This window comes from Corvus brachyrhynchos, unplaced genomic scaffold (assembly GCF_000691975.1).
Source record: "Corvus brachyrhynchos isolate BGI_N302 unplaced genomic scaffold, ASM69197v1 scaffold97, whole genome shotgun sequence".
In the NCBI taxonomy this organism is placed as follows: domain Eukaryota; kingdom Metazoa; phylum Chordata; class Aves; order Passeriformes; family Corvidae; genus Corvus; species Corvus brachyrhynchos.
Window position 1 is genome coordinate 982,821 of NW_008239758.1, and position 20,311 is coordinate 1,003,131.

General features: G+C 39.3%; 1 protein-coding gene across 17 annotated transcripts in view; it reads left to right on the forward strand.

Moving 5' to 3' along the window:
• MYO5A (myosin VA) overlaps positions 1-19,652 on the forward strand; it is an 89,165-nt gene extending 69,513 nt beyond the window's left edge. For 4 of the 17 annotated variants that reach the window (XM_017742562.1, XM_017742563.1, XM_017742564.1 and 1 more), the window contains 14 exons: positions 96-104; positions 1,631-1,731; positions 2,278-2,358; positions 4,236-4,434; positions 6,006-6,080; positions 7,905-7,998; positions 9,087-9,233; positions 9,622-9,776; positions 10,962-11,051; positions 11,781-11,931; positions 12,767-13,049; positions 13,860-14,034; positions 15,385-15,465; positions 16,309-19,652. In XM_017742562.1, coding sequence (XP_017598051.1) covers positions 96-104; positions 1,631-1,731; positions 2,278-2,358; positions 4,236-4,434; positions 6,006-6,080; positions 7,905-7,998; positions 9,087-9,233; positions 9,622-9,776; positions 10,962-11,051; positions 11,781-11,931; positions 12,767-13,049; positions 13,860-14,034; positions 15,385-15,465; positions 16,309-16,461 — 1,794 coding nt within the window. In that variant the 3' untranslated portion in view covers positions 16,462-19,652. The remainder of the gene's footprint in view (positions 1-95; positions 105-1,630; positions 1,732-2,277; positions 2,359-4,235; positions 4,435-6,005; positions 6,081-7,904; positions 7,999-9,086; positions 9,234-9,621; positions 9,777-10,961; positions 11,052-11,780; positions 11,932-12,766; positions 13,050-13,859; positions 14,035-15,384; positions 15,466-16,308) is intronic. The other 13 variants (XM_017742568.1, XM_017742570.1, XM_017742572.1 and 10 more) reach the window with 6 other exon arrangements.
• The last annotated feature ends 659 nt before the right edge of the window (positions 19,653-20,311 follow it).

Here is a 20,311-nt window from a genome sequence, read left to right on the forward strand (position 1 = left end):
TTGGTTAGGAGACGGCCGACCAAATGAATTTTTTTTTTTTTTTTTTTTTTAATGTTTTGTTTTTCTTCTTTCTTGCCTACCAATTTGTTTGCCAGGAGGATAAGGTACATGTTTTCTTCTACAGTTACAAACCAGAACTTCCTAAATGCTAAAATAACCCTCAACAGTATTGAGCTGTCATTTCCCTGCCTCTTAAATAATCTAAATGTATTTGTTCTTGCACTTTGCCTTGGTATTTTTGAAAAACTGTTCTCATAATTCCATGTCCTCTGCATCCCCATCTTCATGCTCCGCACAGAGAAACAAGTTCATTCAAAACAAGCAGATTTAACAGTTTTGAAGTGCTGGTTTATGACAACCTGAACATGAAAGAAAAGATTTAGGTATTGGTCTAGTCAGCTCCATCATGTTTCTTGCTGAGTATGGTTGAGGGGTAAGGACAGTGATCCGGGGAGCCCTGTGATCCAGGGATCAGACCTCTGTTAACTTGCAAAACCCATACATTTCACAACAAACTAAAGGTCTGTGGTATGAAGAAGTACCTTACTTTAGAGTGTTTTCTGTCCTCAGCAAGCAACAAATATTGTGGACTCACATTGTCATCTGTAGATACTGGACAGAAATTGCTGAATGTTTGATTAGAACATGCCATTGAATACATGTAAGAGTGTAAGAAACTGAGCTGACTCTAAATGATAGATGTTCAGACTGCTAAAGCTTGGCAGGTGAGATACAGCAGTTTCACTCTGTAGTAAATTAATAGTAGAAAAACGTCAAAGATGTCATAAGGATGTTGGGAATAATTCTTTAAGGAGCTCACATATTTTATTGTTTTTCATATTAGATAACACAAATCATACTAGACATAGAGACCTTGGTTCCAACACTTATGTCCACAAAGTTGTTGCTGTAAATACTTTGCAAAATTGTGCTCAGGAAAACAGCATCTGCTTGTTTTGAAAGTCAGAAGGTCAGAATTCCATCTCTTATGTTCATTAAAGTCCTGTGGTGCTCCATGGCAATGGCTCAGATCAGACTGGCTGAGATGACTGTAAACATCTATTATAAAGTATTTCAAGTTTTACTGAAGAAAAAGCAAAAGTGCCATAGTAAACATTCAAACAAAATCGTACTGTGATGCTATCTAAATTAGAAAATCTCAAGCCCTTGTAAATTCTTTCCTGCTTTGACAGATATGAGTGAGAAATAGTTCTTATTTATGAGATTTGAAAGACTCCATGTAATGCTATGTTTAAGAAACATTTTTAGAATTAAGCTGGCAAAACAATGCTGCTTCAGTTTCAGTATTAGCAGCTGTTCCTGGTAATTTGAATAAAATGCAAAATCAGTATTTCCTGAAATTAATTTTATTCCTTTTATGTGATGAACAAATGGAAGGAGATTAACATATGTACCCACTTACTAGACAGACCAATATTTGACCATTTTGTATGCATTTATTCTAAAAGATGAATCAAAGGGACATTGAAATTATGGACCAGCCTCTTGCTCACGTACCCATACTAATTTAATGTGGCTACTCAAGGATTAGTGTTCCACATGAAGAAAACATGGATTCAAGGAGCAGTTACGTTGTTAAATTTACTGGAAATTATCATTCTTTTTCCAGAATACAATGACAGATGCTACAATCCTCTTGGAGGATGTACAAAAGATGAAAGACAAAGGAGAAATAGCACAGGCATATATTGGACTGAAGGAAACAAACAGGTACAAGTTCTTTCTTTACTTTGTGATCAGTTGGGGTCTGCTGTGACACACTGTGTAAAGTGTTCAGTAAGTTCCACCCATTTATGTCCAGAGAACGCTCATAGCTGGGGTTATAATTTGATTTCATTAGTAAAATTGTTGTGTGCAATATTTGAAAGGATTTGGAAATAATGGGGAAATGTAAAATCAAGCTTTCTGGATTTCCATCTTCTTAGCCTCTAATTGCTGCGTGGCCCAGCCTGGGTGCATTCCCCAGGCTGGTTGGTCACCCTCTGAACTGCAGTGGTCACATACTCTGTGGCAATGCATTTAATGTGACAGCACAGAATGCTGTAACCAGCTGGGCTGTCACTGAGAGCTGAATTGCATCATTGAGAAGAAAAACACATAAACAAGAAAGTCATTTGCTAGGTTGTTTTAGAGCGTTTTTTGTTTCTCTTTTGTAGTAACTGTAGTAACTGTAATGTAGTGTGTAATGTCCTTACCATGTCACCTCAGCACCATCACATCTATCTCTTGTATTTTTTTAAACACCTTTCTTGAAAGGCAATCTCCCCAGGACTATCATATGCTGAATGAGGACGGAGAACTTTGGCTGGCTTATGAAGGGTTAAAACAAGCCAACAGGTTACCAGACTTCTCAGAATGGTTTTTTTTTCTTCATTTGCATCTTCTTTTCTAGCTAACTGTGCCCCTTGCTATGGGTTTGCTTTAGCTACAGTACTTCTATTGCTTTAACAGTTAGTAAAAAATTCAACAGAAATATACAAATTAAGGTTCCCTCAAACCTGGTCCCCGAAGTTTTCTACTTGTCAGGTTTAATCATTTAAAAAGTTAAGGTGGCACAACAGCCTATACATAATTCATAAGAATCCTTGCACAAAAATAGGTTGTAAAATACCAGAAGCTCAACAGCTGGAGAATATTTGTAGCCATGTACTATTTGTGTGCCTTTACACCAGGTTTCAAAATTGATGTTCCTTACAGTTTTTCAGCCTAAAGAAGTGCAATCATTTTAGTAATTATAAAACTAATGTTTAAGTAGCTCAGTGAACTCTTAAAATTTCAAACTGAAATGGGTACTCTCCTTGTGTCTCAAGTTCAGTAAATGAAACATTCTTCTCCCATGTCTCTCCATGCCAGATTCAAAATGTAAGTCACAAAATAACCAAGAAAGAGGAGTAATCTTTAGTTCCTCATGGTGCTGTTGAAGCCTCAGTGGGATCACTGTGGTCTCTGCAAGGGCTGTGCTGGTCGTGGGGCAGGCGAGAGTCTCCTTGTCAGGAAGCGCAGCTCTGGCTCTGTGTGCTCGTCTGTGTCCCTGACTGCCAGAATGGTTCCCAGTCCTGCCCTGACAACGAATTCAGTAGCTCAGCACTGCTGATGTTCTTCAGTGTATGCATTTGGTAGCAGTAACTGCAGAAGGTGGTATTTTGCAATGACTGCCTCTAACTAAAGTCTTTCCTTTTCTGGTGCTAACACATTCTACCCCTAACATTGTAAACCTGTGAAGATCTAACTTCGAGCAAGTGTTCTGCAGAGCAGGATGGGAGTTGGTTTGCTCTGTGCCTCTTGCCTCTTGTCCTGGCACTGTAGAGGCAAGAAGCTTTATATTAAATGGCAGAGCACTGCAGCTAAATGACTGTTTGCCCTTGCGTGCTTCATCAGTCTGGTTACTAATAAATGTTCCTGCCTTATGCATATTTAAACCCTGAAATATTGTCTAATTGAACACTGGTAGTCACTGGTATTGTCATTTCCTGTGTATGTACAAAATTATGAGTCAGAGCACTTGGAGAGTGCCCTGCAAGCAGGAGCAGATCCCCCAGCACTGCCTGGCAGGAGGCTGGTACATGTTATCCCCACTTCACAGTGAGAAGCATTTGAGATGTGATGTGCCCAAGGGGAAGGAACGAGTTAGCGGTGAGAATAAAGCCCCTGGATTTCAGTCCTGAGTTTGGTTCTGTTGTTGACCTTCCCTGCATTAAGGACAGCCCTCTGAAAAATGTTGGGTTTAATGTAAAATTAGAGATTATTTATGTGCATTTGCAATTAAATGGTTTCTGACTGCAAAAGTTAACTCTAAAGATATTTTCCATTGTTAATATTGCAAGGTGCTAACTTAAGAGAACATAGTGTCATCTTCATCTTAGGTTATTTGATTTGTTGAGAGGTAAAACCTCTTTAAAGCCCCTTCAGTCAATCTGTGAAGACGTAGCTTTACATTTATTGCCACAGTGGCACCGTGTACTGTATGTGTTCAATCAAAGGAAACGCAAAGCAGTGTCACAATTAGCTTCTCTCTCTTCACTTTTTGATCATGCAAGCTTAATTTAATTAGAAGGCATACTGAAGGGTTTAAAGACTACTCTGCCTTTTTCATTTTCCTTTGCAAGCCATGGCTAATTGTTCCTGAGCAGCAGCTAAAGCTTTACACTCCCTCTGAGAACTGGGCATGTAACTTTCTAAGTGTGTTCACACAAGCTGTTGCTCAACCTCCTCAGGCTGCTGGAGTCTCAGCTTCAGTCGCAGAAGAAGAGCCACGAGAATGAGCTGGAATCACTGCGAGGTGAGATCCAGAGTCTGAAGGAAGAAAACAATCGGCAGCAGCAGCTCCTGGCGCAGAACCTGCAGCTGCCCCCAGAGGCCCGCATTGAAGCCAGTCTGCAGCATGAGATCACCCGGCTGACGAATGAGAACTTGGTAAGAGAGGTGATGCTGCGGGAGCAGGTCAGGGAACTTACAGACCTGCCACACCTGGAGGTTCTTATCACTTTCCAGATGGCAGCTTCCTGCAAAAGAAATTGCACGAGGGTAGTGGTTTTCTTGAGTGTAAGCTACTAATGGGAGAGAGAGGCTTGTGGCTGCTTGTGAAGTAATAAAGTTTCAGGAAATTGATTTGAAGTTTGGGGCATGGAGGAAGTTTGCGGATCCCAGCTTTCAACTGATGAATTCAGTCAAGGCTAAATAGAATGTTGATATCCAGGGAGTCATAAAAACTATTGGTGCCAAGGAGTGGTGTTTCCTCTGAAATATGTTTGTTTATTTTGTTGAAAAACTCTGATGTAATTCTTTAATTACTTAACATAATTTATCTTCCCATTTGTCTCCTCCCTGCCTGAAGCTACACAGATAATCCACTGTGTTACAAGCTCCAGCCATTCAGTAGGTTTTGAAAAAAGAAATAGTTCCATAAAAAGAAACTTGGTTAGAAGTCACTTAGGTAATAATTGGTATGCTGTGTGTACTGCACAACATCTTTGTGTGAAGGAAGGATTGGGCAGAACTCCCTACCTTCTTCCACGAAGGAGTGTGTTCATCCTGTGTGGGCTACTTAATTTCTGGGTAAATCTTCCAAAGAGACCAGTGTTGGAATATGATTGGCTTGTTGTTGGTAAAGGGAAACATGTTACTTTAGCCAGAAAAATCCTAGCTGTGAGTGTCATTGCGTCCTCCAGACAAGCCAAAGTGTAGTGCCTCCTGCTTATGTACATGACAGAACTAAGCACTGTTGGGTTCTTGTTTTAATACCAAAGATTTTGATGAAAGTATCAGATAATTCAGCTGATAGATGTTGGAGAACTGGCTAAAAGTGTAAGTTTGCCTCAGCAGCAGCAGTCTCTCGCTGGCAAAGGTAGATGGTGAATGTTTCTGTCCCAGCAGCTTCCTCCTGCTGCTTAGTCATATGTTACGATTTTTAGCCATTTTTCCCCCCAGAAACCTACTCATCACATTCTGGGTTCCCAAGACAACACACACAGTCATGTAATTATATCCCAGAGGAGTTCTCTTTGTTTTCAAATACATTTAATGTAATTTTACTTGTTAAATATAGACTCATCCCTTAGTATTTCACTTCAGATGTCTGAGTATTGCAAGTCCACTCCAAGCTGGGTGTATGTTTCAGTTCCACTGCTAGCCCTGGAGTGGAAACAGTGTGCAGGCTTTCCAGATGCCATGTCAGAATTGTTGTGTTCCCTGCAATCCCATCGTGATTAGCATAAGAAAATGTCCTATCCCTGTTCTCACAAAGGTTGTATTCCATGCTTTCACAGTCCTAGTACGTCCCATTTTTAAAAGATCTGACTGTTTTGCAACTCATCTACATCAGCTTCTCTCTGGGAGGTGCTGGCTTGAACACAACTAAGGCCCAGACTGCCTAAAAATAGGAGATTCTTGATCTTGTTGTATTCTGATTTAATCTATACAGTGCTCACTGGAGTTTCAGTGTCTCAAAGGGAGGGAGAAAACCAATCCTGTCCCTATTTTTGCAGTTTTTTGAGGAGTTGTATGCAGATGACCCCAAGAAGTATCAGTTGTACCGGATTTCCCTTTACAAGAGGATGATTGTATGTAGTTCACTTGAATCCTGTTTCTCTGTTGTCTATTTCTATTTCTGAAGCACTAATTGAAAAGCAGGCTGTCTCCTTTTCTCCCTTTCAGAGGAAATCCCCCTGCAGAGAGCTTCACGGTGCCAATTACTTCCTTCACTGCTTTTTTTGTTAGTGTCCTTTGTGCAGTCTGTGTTTCTTTCTGATGCACAGTTTTGTTACTAATACAAGCCTTGCACTGTGAGCAGAGCTGTTTCTTTTTGAACACTACTTAACACTGCCCTGGAAAAGAGGCACATGATGCAAAAGATGCTCAATTTTCAAAACTACTCTTCGGTTTAAAACTTTGATACATTCAGATTCAGTTCAGCAAAGTAGAGGACTGATCATACAGGTCCTTACTGAGGTGAATAATGCCAGCAATCCAGTCATAGCCTGAATTTGTTCTTACTTCATTGTTTTTCAGAAATGGAAAATATGAAGGATGACATTGGAAATAATATTTCCATAGTAATTAAAGACAGCACCATTTGTGAGCTTGAAAGAATGTAATTCATGAGTTTACAGATCTTAATGAGACGTGAGATCTCTTAAATTTGTTTATAGGAACCATATAAAACTTTATTCATCCTCACATTGAGGTTGTTCTGAAATCATCCCTTCCCTGATACACTTGAAACAGTCTGTTGGACTTACATGTACCTTTTTATTAATTTCAGGAGAAATTGTTTTATCTGACAAGTATGTAGTGTTATTAACAGGACTTCGGTTGTAAAATTGAACACTGCTTTGGATGTGAAGCATGGCCTCGATGCTGTTCTGTCAGCAGGCCTAATATCTTACTGCTCAAGTGAATTATATCAGCTTGTAAACTCTTCTACTACTTAATCAAGTAGTAATTCTAAGTTGTTGCCCAAGCTGCATTAAAATTTTTCAGAAGAGGTGTAGTTTCCAGATGATGCTTTTGATGCAGGGAGTTCATGGTCCCTTATGTTCTTACCAGTGCCATGAAGAATCCTCATGCTTAGGAAATTTTTCTTCTAAGCTGCTTTCCAACACTTAATCTGGAATGGCTTTTGGGTTGTTTGAGCTTAAGGTTTTGCTTCCTTTGGAAAGACTTTCCCTTTTTTAATTAAACTATTATTTTATGAATGTACTACAACAAATATGTCACAGGATTATTTGAAGATAGATTTCTGGGGAGTGTTCCTTTGAAGGCAAAATACGGTTTATTAAAAGAATAGGACTTCTAGGTGCTAAATGTTACTCGGGTACAGAATAAAAACGTGTAAGGAACTGTGATGACAGCAAGGGAGATAACAGAGCAACACAAGAAATGGTGTTTGGAGGTTAGAGTTGGTAAATTTGAGTGCAAGTTATGGTCTTTCTAGGGATCTCTTTCTTATCATCTCATAACATGGAGAGGTCTGAATAAGGCATAAGTCCTGAAGGCAAGAATAAATGATGCAGAAATACAGGATAGCTGTTAAATAACAAAGGAAATAATTTCTGTGAGGCATTTGGAAGAGCAGGGAGGAAGCATTAGGGAGATGTTTTTGCAGCAAAATGTCTTCTGCTGTAAGAACTGACCTTGTTCTGAGTGTCTGCAGAATCTACCTGGCTAAGAGCTTTGCCTTTGTCATGCTGCACATAACTTAATAATATTTGCAATATTTGGCTTGTGTTCTAGGCAGTGTACCGGCTTGCAACCCTCAGCCAGAGGATGGCACTTCTGTTCAGCTTTCCTCACTGCCTTGTAACTCTAACAGCACTGTTTTTGTCTCTGTCACACGGTACAGGATTGTTCTCATATCTTAATCTTTCCCTTATTTCAATTTACAGGATTTAATGGAGCAGCTGGAAAAGCAGGACAAAACTGTTCGCAAGTTAAAGAAACAGTTGAAAGTTTTTGCTAAGAAGATCGGTGAACTCGAAGGTACTTTCATATTTTGAGAGAAAGATTTTGGTTTACTTTTTGTGGTCTGATTGTCATCATATGCATCTGTTTTAGCAGTTGTGAGGGCCTGAGGTCTTCAGTAGCTTTAGCCTCAGTTGATTGCAGAAACACGACGTATGCCCAGGGCTCTGTGTGTTCTTTATGAACCTTTAGAAGATTTGTTTAGAAGATGAGAAGAGGAAATTGATGTCTCTCTGAAGGCAGAAAGTATTCAAACATAAAGGAATGTTTCCTGCACTGTTTGTGTACTCTAAGACACAATTCTTTATTGTTTATCAAGAGAAAAGCCGTACTAAATATGAACCAGGCAAAAATTATTTACCCAGTTTTCCTTTGAGTGTGAAGGTTACTTACTCAAACTAGGTGGTCTTTGTGAAATGCCTTTCAGTCTTATTCAGTTACTGCTCTGGACAAGGTCGCAGTAACGTTCACAAATAATACAGAGTGGGAAAACGTGTCTGAAACACAGTTTTGTCTGTGTTTATTGCCTAATTAACTTAGAAAGATGCAGTAGGTCTGACTGGGATGGAGTTAACTTTCATCAGAGCAGCTTGTGTGATGCTGTGGTTTGGATTTGAGGCTGTAACACTGCTAGGAACACACTGGTGTTTTTGCTACTGCTGAACAGAGCTGGACAGTGTCAAGGTTTTCTTTTTTCCCCACTCTGTCCCCTCAGTAAGCTGGGGTGGGAGGGCACATGGGCACACAGCCAGGACAGCTGATCCAGACTGGCCAAAGGAATATTCCATGTGCTGCACCTCATAAGGTCAGGAACCACAAGAGGGTTTTTGCACACGAGATAGCTGTTGTGAGAGACTAGCTGGACATCAGTCCCCTTGGGCTGAGGGGTTGTCACGAGTGATGGCCTTTGCTTTGCTTCCCACTCCCCCCAACCCCTTTTCCTTCACTTACTAAAGGACCTTTTTCTCAACCCACAAGTTTTCTCAGTTTTGCTCTTAATATTCCCTCCCCTGTCCTGCTGGAGCCAGGACTTTCCTTAGAAATGTCTCTGGTATGTATTGGTTTCACTGGAAAATGTAATATTTCTTTTCATTCTCTGTCTGAAGTGGGCCAGATGGAGAACATATCACCTGGACAAATCATTGATGAACCTATTCGTCCAGTTAACATTCCACGGAAAGAAAAGGACTTCCAAGGGATGTTGGAATACAAGAAGGAGGATGAACAAAAACTTGTCAAGAATCTTATTTTAGGTAAGCATCTTTCTCATTTGTGGCCTTCTCTGTTCCCATACACTCTGAAAAGTGAATGATAAGAACACAGGAAATGAATAGCTTATTTTGGTTTTGACAGTGTTCAGTTTATCTACAATTCCTAAATGTCTGTTGTAATCTAATTATCCTTCCTGGTGAGTATAGTACATATTAACATGCCTGCATATTTTTTAGCAGGCAGTTATGTTTTCTTATTCTCTTCTTTTACCAAGAAAGTGGCTCTTAGTTTTGCTCTCAGTTTTCACTGGCCAGATATGTATATTCTATATATGTACATGCTATTAACTGGGGAGGTTGCAATTACCTCATATAACATCTTCCAGTGACTTGACACTTAACAAGACAATGTGTGTTTGTTTTTCCCAAGAGCTGAAACCACGTGGGGTAGCTGTCAACCTGATTCCAGGACTACCAGCATATATTTTGTTCATGTGTGTGCGCCATGCAGATTACCTTAATGATGACCAGAAAGTGCGGTCGTTGTTGACTTCCACTATCAATGGCATCAAAAAAGTGTTAAAGGTTAGTTAGTCTGCTTAGGTTAGTAAAAAAAAAATGTTAATTTAAAATTTGCTTTTGGTTTTATGCTAGAAGAATGTGGAAGAGGCTTTCAATGAATTGGCTCTGGATTTGTGACCAGTGAGCTCCCACTAAAGCCCCAAGAGCTGTGTTAAACCAACAAATTACACTGCTGGCATTTTATCCGTATGGTACCAGAGATGCATTGAATTAATGTGAAAAGAACTACCTTATTTTTGTTTTGAATAGTCTCCCTCCTCTGAAGCTCATCTTATAAAGTTTTGGATGTAGTCAGAGTTTGCAGAGTGAGTCTTCATTAATCTTCTCCAGAGTGCTTAATTAAACAGTTTCATTTGCAGTTTTGGTTAACAGATTCCTCATTTGCTTCACCTGCAGATTACACTGATGATAATATGTTACTGCCCAAAGTCTTTGCAATGAGTTGGCTGGGAGAGTTCAGGCCAGGTGTATCTTGAAGGCATTATTAAGGCATAAATGTGTTATGCTTACATGGTTTTTTATTTTTTAAATGAGAGAGATGTGTCAAAAGCCAAGCCTTTAATCAAGCTACAAGTTTTGAAAAAATACTTGGTAAACAATCCTGCAGGAGCTTAGATATCCATAGGAATTTTGGAACATTTTTAAGTGAAAGAAGTGCATGCTATGGAGCTCTAGAACTACTCAGCATATACTAGATCCTGTGTTCTTTGGTGAGAAGGGTTTATTGTTTTATTTAGTTTTCCATATCAGGCTGCCAAAATGGTTATGATGTAAGTGGCATTCATCAAAACTGAATTGTTCCCTGCTCCTCCTGCTGGCTCTGTATCATTCCAGTCTTCCCTGCTGGGCTCTTCACAGGAGTCATTTGGTATTTTGGGAATACCATCACGTTGCCCTTTGATTTCTGCACAGAGCAATTAGGATGGGTCTGTAAAACACAGAAAGATCATATCTGTGGGGGAAATCATATTCGTGAAAAATACTAAAGAAAACAGGGAGGGTGTTCAATGGCATTTGGCCAAAACCCTTGCTTCCATTGCTATAATACAAAGTTTTGCAAAACATCAGAGTGAGGATCTACTGGAAAGCGTATTTTAAGTGTTTAGATGTGTATCTGGCATTTTATTATTTTATTCCTCCGAATAAAATAATCAGTCTTTGCTGAACTGTGTTTGTTTTTATCCTCAGAAAAGAGGAGATGACTTTGAAACCGTGTCCTTCTGGCTGTCGAACACCTGCCGCTTTTTGCACTGTTTGAAGCAGTACAGTGGAGAAGAGGTAAGCAGTGTTCCTACTCTGGTTTCTCTTGTTCTCCAGCACTGCTGTCAGCACTGCTCTTTAAAAAATCCTGTAATAGCCCAAAATCTAGTCAAAATCTCTTAAAATGGCTAAACCTTTTGGAATGATGGTGAGGGCATCAGTGGAAAGCACAGGGATGTAAGATTTGAACCAGCTTCCCTTTGTTGCAGGCTGGGGTCCCGGAGTCTAGATCACATTGGGCTCCCAAAAATGCCAGCTCAGATTAAGCAGGAGGATCTGGCTGCTACAGTTATGGTTTTTAGCAGTGATTCACTGCACTCTATCAAAAAGGCCATATGAAGCCTTTTAGCCATAGTATGGCAGACCAGTTGATGTTTGGAGGCTGTGATACGCCTAATTCCTTTTTCAAACGTAATTGGGCTTTTGGCCATACTGACCAGGTGAGAATGCCTATGCTGGAGTGGGAGGGAAGGGTCTTGCCTGCCAGAATGCTGGCAGAGTTTGTTCCTGTGTCACAGACCTGAAGTTTTGAGTTAAGGAAGTAGATGCTGTGGGCATCATGCTTGAAAAGCCGATCCTAGCATTAGCCTCAAAAAGAAGAAATCCCAAACTAAAATTTTGAAGGGCTGTAACTTATTTTAAAGGTATTATTTGTCAGTTGCATGAAAGAAAATGCAAATACTGGGTTTGTGTAAAACATTTTTCTGCTCCATTGAAGCATTAATTTCTGTTAATTTATTAATTCAGGGGTTTATGAAGCATAATACACCTCGTCAAAATGAACACTGCCTCACTAATTTTGATTTAGCTGAATACAGACAAGTACTGAGTGACTTGGCTATTCAGATCTACCAACAACTTGTCCGAGTGTTGGAAAATATTCTGCAACCAATGATTGGTAAGGCAAAGTTGAATTCCTTAAGCTTCACAACATTAGTATCAAAATGAAAATCATGATGGTGGCAGTAGATGTATCTTGTATTTCCTTCTAAACAGTAGAGTTTCATTAATAGCTCTTGTGGCATTCTGTTCATAGATGACAAGGACTATTCTGGACAGGTTGGATTAGAGGAAGAACTGAACTGTGACTGGTTCTTCTGGCAGTGCCAGAATAAATTGGTATACTTTATTCATGCTTGTCATAAGTCAGGCATTTGCAGGAAGAAGCTGTCAGGACAATCTGATATTTGTTGCCCTGTCTGTTGGGAAATATCCCATGGGAAAATTAGACTTTAATTACATGAGAACTCTTAATTGAAATGAATATGGAGAAAAATGTTTGGTTGTTATTATGGACAGCAGTGAGGAATTAAATAACAAGCAGTGATAAAGCTAACGTTCAGAGAGGGGGTTTTTTTGTTAAGAGTACTTCTCATTTTCTGTTCAGACAGTACTCCCACAGAAATTTTCATGATGCTTTCCAGTCACAACATTTAGAAGAATGGAACGGCTCTTGGTTTGTTGATTCCACTGCTCATATGACCCTGGGAGAGAAAAAGTACTTTCCTGAGCTGCAGTCAGACTGTCCTTTCAAACACACATGCTGGAATCTTTCTAAAAACCCTGTAAACTTAGATCTTGCGGAGCATAGTGGGGCACACAAGTTCTGGGAATCATGGTAAACTGTGGCTAGCAGAAAGCCCAGCCTGCTCTCTCTGTTTTGCTGTCTTGCACAATATGCTTGTGTATCAGCAGTTTTCAGTCATTACAATAATGTTGTCAATCAAATGCAGTTTCAGGAATGCTGGAGCACGAGACCATCCAAGGTGTCTCAGGGGTGAAGCCAACAGGGCTGCGGAAGAGAACGTCCAGCATTGCTGATGAAGGCACCTACACCTTGGACTCCATCATCCGGCAGCTGAACTCCTTCCACTCGGTGATGTGCCAGCATGGAATGGACCCCGAGCTGATCAAGCAGGTGGTCAAGCAGATGTTCTACATCATCGGGGCCGTGACGCTCAATAACCTCCTGCTGCGCAAGGACATGTGCTCGTGGAGCAAAGGAATGCAGATAAGGTGGGAAAGCTGCTTACGCTTCTCTTGGATGTGCTGCTGGAAATCTTACTGAGCTCTTGACATTGCTGAATATCATTTTGGTGTAACCACAGAGGCGTCTGGAATATTTATTTTTCCACGCACAAACAGGTGCAGATGGTGTTAAACTGATTTGGTGAAATTTGGTTAAAAACAGCTTTGTTGACTTTGGTCAAATCCTACCTGACATTCAAGGAAATGTGGTAGAAGCAAACCAAGTGTTTCATTATCAAGTGGGAATCAGAACTGTAGGTGAAATGTTGGTAATTGCTTTCTCAGCTTTTAGAGAAGAATAGCAAACATCCTGCTGGGTGTTTTTCTATCCTGGTGGTGCAGTGGATACCTCTTTGTCCTCACTAGTTTGCTGCATCCTGAGGTAAAGCCATCTGAATCACCTCCTGCATTTCACATCACTTGTCCAATGGATTTTAGTGGCATGTGTCAGGAAATTTAGCCAGGGCATTCCAGTCCCTCAAGTACCTTCCAAAGCCTCACTGTACTTTAACATGAACAAAATCTCATTTGTCTTTCTTCTTATCACATTCATGCAATTAATAGGAACAGAAACAAATAGGAAAAACTAGTTAGTGGAAATCTTTGACCATAGTTTCTAACTGTTAGGAAAATCAAAATTCCTGTATTAATTGGAAGAAAGAAGTATGAAGAGAAAATAACAGGAAGGAAAAACACATAAGGACAAAGAAACAGCACTGGGAAAGAGAAACTGCACATGCTTTCCATTTATCCATAATCAAACGTTAATGTTCCTGATGCTCTTACCTCTTTGTACAGATACAATGTGAGTCAACTGGAAGAATGGCTACGTGATAAAAATTTGATGAATAGTGGGGCTAAGGAAACCCTGGAACCCCTCATCCAGGCTGCACAGTTATTGCAAGTAAAAAAGAAAACGGATGAAGATGCAGAAGCCATCTGTTCAATGTGCAATGCACTGACTACTGCCCAGGTGAGCCAATTCTCATTGTGTGTCCTGCTGCCCCTCCTGAGCAGCTCTCTGCTCTCTTGGTGTTTGCTATCCCTGCCAGTCTGCTGTCACACACAAATTGGAGGTTTCTTACTTCGTTTTCCATTAGTACAACTAAAACAGATTAAGTTGGAGGGGTGGAAAAAGGACCAGACCCTTTTGAGCCTGATGCTAGAGATAAGTTTTGAGCAAAGGAGAGGAAGCTCAGTCGGTTGTGTGGGCTGCAGTGCCATACACAGTCTCAGTTGGTGGAAATCCTTAGAGAAAAGTCTTCATTCAAAGACATCTCTGTACTCCAGACAGCTCTGCCTCGGATAGAAGGAAATGATCTTTCTGCCATCAGAGTTGGTATCCAGCCAAGTTAATGGACAATTCAAGTGGAGCTGTTGTCTCTGAGTCTGCAAACAAGAGTGTAAAGTTACTGTGCCCATTAGCCTCAAAGGCTGAACCAAGTGGATCTCAGTGAGCAGACTCCTGTTTATGACAGCTTAGATTTTGTACAGATATTTGCACCTTTTTTCAAACCATTATACATTTGTATAGAGCTTGCACAGGAGTAAATGGACCCAAGCATCTTTGATGCTCACTGAACAGTTCTCACCAGGAAAGGGAAGAAATTTCTTCATTTCTTTCACAGTTGTGTCAGCACTAGCAGTTGCACTGATACAGCCATTTTGACTTAGTAGTCCACATTACTGGAAAACCACTTAATTTTCTATTGAATAGGAAGTAGAATTCCATGTGCTTGAAAGTGTTTTAACCTTTTAGCAAAGTGTTTTGGTTTTTAAAAAAGGGACTGTTAAAAAAACAAAGAGAATTTTTAATGGGTTTTACAAGTCTAACCCATATTATTATTTAATAATATGTCTTTGTTATACAGTTGTTTCCTTTGGTGGTTTTAGCCCTATTTTTAGAGAAATAGCTCACTCTCTTGAAAAACAGTAAAGTTGTAAGACCACAGAAGGTCATGACTACAGAAGGTCATAATAACAGGGTCAAAATTAGGATGAGAAATACATCATGTTTTTGGGGATGGGTAGGAAAACAATCAGTTACTTCCCAAGTGATTTTTCCATCATTTGGTATTTTCACCACGTATGTAGAAATTTAGAGTTGCTACCTCCAAAGAGCATATGTTCTGAAGGAGGCAGTTATATAACGTAGCGTTGAGCAGGGTGATGGAATTCTGCGTGAATAAATAAAGCAAAAAATAACGCTTAAAAGTTTTCTTTTTTTAAATAGCTAATGTTAAAATTATATTATTGGTAATGATGGATGCATCTGTAGATTGATCAGTAAAATGAACCTGAGAGTGATTGTTCTTCTTCACAGATTGTAAAAGTTCTGAATTTGTATACTCCAGTTAATGAGTTTGAAGAGAGAGTCTTGGTGTCATTTATACGTACAATACAGGTATGTCTGTATCTTTTCACCAAAACCCATTTGACTGTTTCTAAGAAAACCTCTGATCAGCCAAAATAGCATCCTGAAATACGCTCAGGAGTATGAATTAAATTATGCTTTTTAGGTATAATTTTTTGACTGCATTGAAAAGGTGATGTCAGCCTTAAAGTTTTAAGCACTCACGCATTACTGCCTCCTGACTTACATAAAAGTGTTAGTTTCCCTGTCACTATGTATGAGGTGAGAATTATACATCTTTGTCTATGTAAACTCACTTGTATGACAACTTTTCAAGCAGTAAGATTTATGCGTGCAAATTTACTCAGACCTGTGTCTGCATGTGGAGTTCTGTGCTTTGAAAACTGAGGCCTATATCCATACCAAAGTTCTTCATTTACCCCTTCTGTTTTTGTATATATTGGTGAAAATGAAAAGTTTTGAAAACTCCAAAGCAAAGCAGCCAGTAGAGCAGAATAAAAAAACAAACACAAACTTTCAGGTCTGTTAGAAATTGAATTACAGTATCACAGGACAAGGGAGATTGGGAAGGTAGGACTGAGATAAAGCTGTAATTCCACTTACGGAAAAGATGGTTACCAGATACTGGGCAGAGTCTTCCCTTTGCAGGGAATCCAAGTATTTCCAGATTGCATTGTAAGGGGGAGATGTGCAGAACTGCAGCTAATCAAAGTAACTGCAGTTTAATGGCACAGTTGTTGTAAATGTGTGGGCTGAGCTTAGTGCAGAGTGAGTGTTTGCACACACACTGTGTAAGCACAGATCATCTTTGTGAAATGATTGTTATCAGTCAGGTGGCCAAATGCTGATGTCATCACTTTCTTGTCTTTGCAGGTGCGTCTGCGAGACAGGAAGGACTCTCCTCAGTTGCTCATGGATGCTAAACACATCTTTCCTGTTACTTTTCCATTTAATCCATCCTCTCTGGCTTTAGAAACCATTCAGATCCCAGCCAGCTTGGGCCTGGGCTTCATATCACGTGTCTGATCCCAAGGATGTCCCGTCAGTGTTAGATGGAGAACCAGTTGCCTGATACCTTTACCTGTTAAAACCTAGTGAGCCACCAAACCCACGTTTTCTGAACAAAAGCCTCTCTGAGCCCAGATATGTAGTTCAGGTAGCTGGGAAACAGCACAGCAGCACCACAGGCTGGAGGCTCAGAGAAAGATGTGCACTTGTGCTCGGTCATTGCATTTATGAGGACATCACTGATCCGTACATTCCCAGAGTATGGAAATCGGGCTTGGACAAAAATTGTGTCATCAGCTGTCTAGAGACATTTTTAGATCTTTAGTAACATATTTAAATAGTGTAAATTAAAATCCATATGTAATCTTCTCATAGGCGGGGACCAATAGGGACAGTCACAGTCCTGGACGTGGAAGACTTGAAAGTAAGGCATTTTGTAGTAGAATACACAGTCACGTGGGAGCCTGTTACATTTAATTTGTAAAAACTGGAATGGAAAAACACAAACTGGCAATATATAAAATTATTTCTTAAACCACTTCCTCGTTTATGTCAGTTTGACATAAATTGTAGTGATAAGTCTTATAGCTCACTATATGCTCTAACTTAGGTGTTCATTTGTTAGAACTGTGGTTTACCAAGCAAACTAAATCAATTGCTGCTGCATATTCTGTTGTTTTAAATGTACAACAGTATCATACTAAGCACTAAAAATAAGATACTTCATTTTTTGTTGTCAAACTTATTTACAGTCTGTTGCAGTCTGTTATTTTAACTGGATTTTTGCACATTGTATCAAATAACACCTGTAGAGGAAAATGGTAACTAAGCACAAGTAGCACACTGGAAATTATATGTTTAGTTATTTTTAAAAGTAGTTAGCTAAAGATACAGAATCTTGAAGCAAGCGATCAGAAGTCAGTAATGATTTTAGTATTTATTTAGGTTATAGAGTCCGTCTAATGTTGTTCTTTGTTTGTAGACCCCAGAGATGACAAGGTGTATTTTGAGTACAATCTCTTTCAGTTTTTTGCCACTTAAAACCAGGAAAAAAGTCTTCTTTCACACTGGAATAAGAGAGGAAAAACTTTAATAGAAACTTTCTGCAGTAGCCCCAGGCTCTCATTCTTAGAAGGGTTGACTAACAAGAAAGTTAAGTAGGTTTTGATTATGATGCTGTCACTTGACTATGATTCATGCTGATTTAATGGTTGGGAATCAGAGTGCATAATGAGAAATTGAGTTATTTTGAATGTTGCACATTTTACTGGAAAAGCTTTTCTGTCTCACACATCTTGGATCTGCTATATAAAATTCACATTTCACAATGTGAGGCATAAGTGTGGAGGCCTTGCTTAAGGTTCCGGTTCTGTGGTGCGTGGCTCAAAAATAAAAAATAAAAATAAATAAAAATAAAGCTACACACATTGCTCAGTTGCATTGTGCAATATTTTTAATGTATTATAATAATCTGCATCATAGTGTTAACATTAATTTATTTTACAATATTGATAAATAACCTAGAGGTACACTATTAGACTATTTGGTGCTCCTCTGTTTGCCTGCAAATTCACAGAGATAAGATTTGCTGTTAAGCAGACTGAAACATTTCAGTTTTGTGTTACTTGAGAGGCAGACATGCTGTTTGTATGGTTGCTAAAACTGGAAGTAAAGACAATGTAAACTTTGTCAGTATGATTTAAGATGCTCCTGCCATATTACGTTTGATGGATCATGCCAGTACTTCCAAGAACTTAATAGTGCATTGTAAAAACGTTCTGAATGATCTTTGCTAAATGATTTAGATTGTTTTCCTGTGCATCATATACCAAACACTCCTTTTTCAAATGTTACTTGATTTCTGAAACTCTGGCTACTGTGAGCTGGCTCCAAATGAGGTGTAAGGTCATTTTCAGACTGTCAGGGGTACTGTACTTGTGAGAATGTAATGGCAAAGCCTTCACATCCAGTAAAGGGTTAGGAAAGAAAATACATGAGAACATGCTGACCTACCAATTTTTTTTTCCTATTGAAAAACAAACAATTGGCTTTACAGTATGTTCATACTGTAGATCAGGAAATGTATCCACTACTTAAGCGTTAGTGTTTAAAATGTATGCCTAAATGTATTTTTGTTTATTTTTTAAGTTTGTTTACCTGTAAAAAGCCTTATTGTATCGTTTCCTTAAAAGAAGTAGTGTTTAGTAATTTATAGGTATCATCCTTAAACTCAGTGGTTTGACTGGTATTACTTTTATATCACATTAAAAGTATATGCTGCTTGACATGTTTTAAAGGAAAATATTTTTGAGTTGGAATAGATGTGTAGTTGGTAATTCATCTAACATTTTACATGGCAGTATTTTACATGCACTTTTCAGAAGTAAAATTTTAGTGTGAGTGTATAATACAACTTTTCACCTTAGGACTAAAATCTCTTTAACCATGGAATATAATGCAGAATTATTTTAAAAACTCTTTTTTTTCCTTTGAATCATTGTTATGCTCTTTTAATGTGGACATATCTTTTATATTTTAATTTATTATCTATTGAGATGATAGATTTTATCAGATGCTGGAAAAATTACTTGTCAATGACCCCTTAGAAATATATACAGTTATTCTACAGATTTTGCACAATAATTACCTCATTCAGTTTGGTGTATTTTTATTCCAGTGATCATTTTATTCTGATGTTTAGGACACAGTCTTCGATCCAAATTTTGAAAAACTGCTTCTCACACTTCAAACTGGGATGGGACATAGAAGTGCTTAAGTCAGTTAAATGAGATTAATCTATTCTATCACAGGAAAAAGTAGCATCAGCTTCATTGTTGACAGTGGATTGATATCCAGCAACATTTGTTCCCAACTTGGAAACACCAGCAATTGCAATTTGAAGGTCTATATGTAATTTGTGATTTAAACTGAACACATTTCAAATACCATACTAAAACTATGAGCAAACACTTGGGTTTTTTAAGATGCTGATACTTCATGCGATGAGTAAAAGCCTTTAAACGTAGGTTTTCACTTGATGCCACTACGGTACGTAGATGAAAAACAAAACATTGTCAGAATTACCTGAGCTCTGATCTGTTGTAGTGTCTGATGTTGTACTTAGTAAATGTATGCATCATAAAAACTGTAGCCTAATAGCTATCACTGGAAAATGTCCAAATAAAAGTACAACTGTACGGTTTGTTTCAGATGGTTTTTGGTTGGTTGGTGGCCCATGAGCTGTGTGCTGGCATAGACCCCAGAGGGTCACAGGGTTCCCTCTGCCTCCATGGCAGGCTCGGTGTTGACTGCCAAGGGAGTTGGTTAAAATCTGAGGATGTGTAAATACACACCCAGATAGCAGCAGTGAGCCATAAACCGCTGTGCTTATGGGAAAATACTTTGTTTAACGTAACCCATTTCTGTTAGGGTGTTTTGTCACCTAATATTAACTGTTCCTGAAATAAAATTTCAGTAACTTCACTAAAACACTAATTCCCTTTTGTGCCGTGAAAGCTCCTCGTGCCAGGTGGGGAGGGCTGGTGGGTCTCTGGGCACGAATCCACCTGCCCAAACCTGGCACTGTGGTTATTCGAATCTTCTTCCTCATAAAGGCTATTTAAATGTAGCACCTGTTACTGCCTTAAACCTACTACATGCACTCAGAGTTGTTAATTTTTGCCTTATTCTCAGTTCGTTACAGAAATTCCTTTACAGTGCTTTGTAGGGAGGCGATTGATGCTTCTGGTGGTTTTCCGTGCTGGGTCAGGACTGCCCCTGGGGCCCCTCCGGCCGCTGCAGTGTCCCTTATTCCCGATCCCTAGAGCTGTGCCGGGGCCGGGGGCGGGGAGCGGGGCAGGGCGGGGAG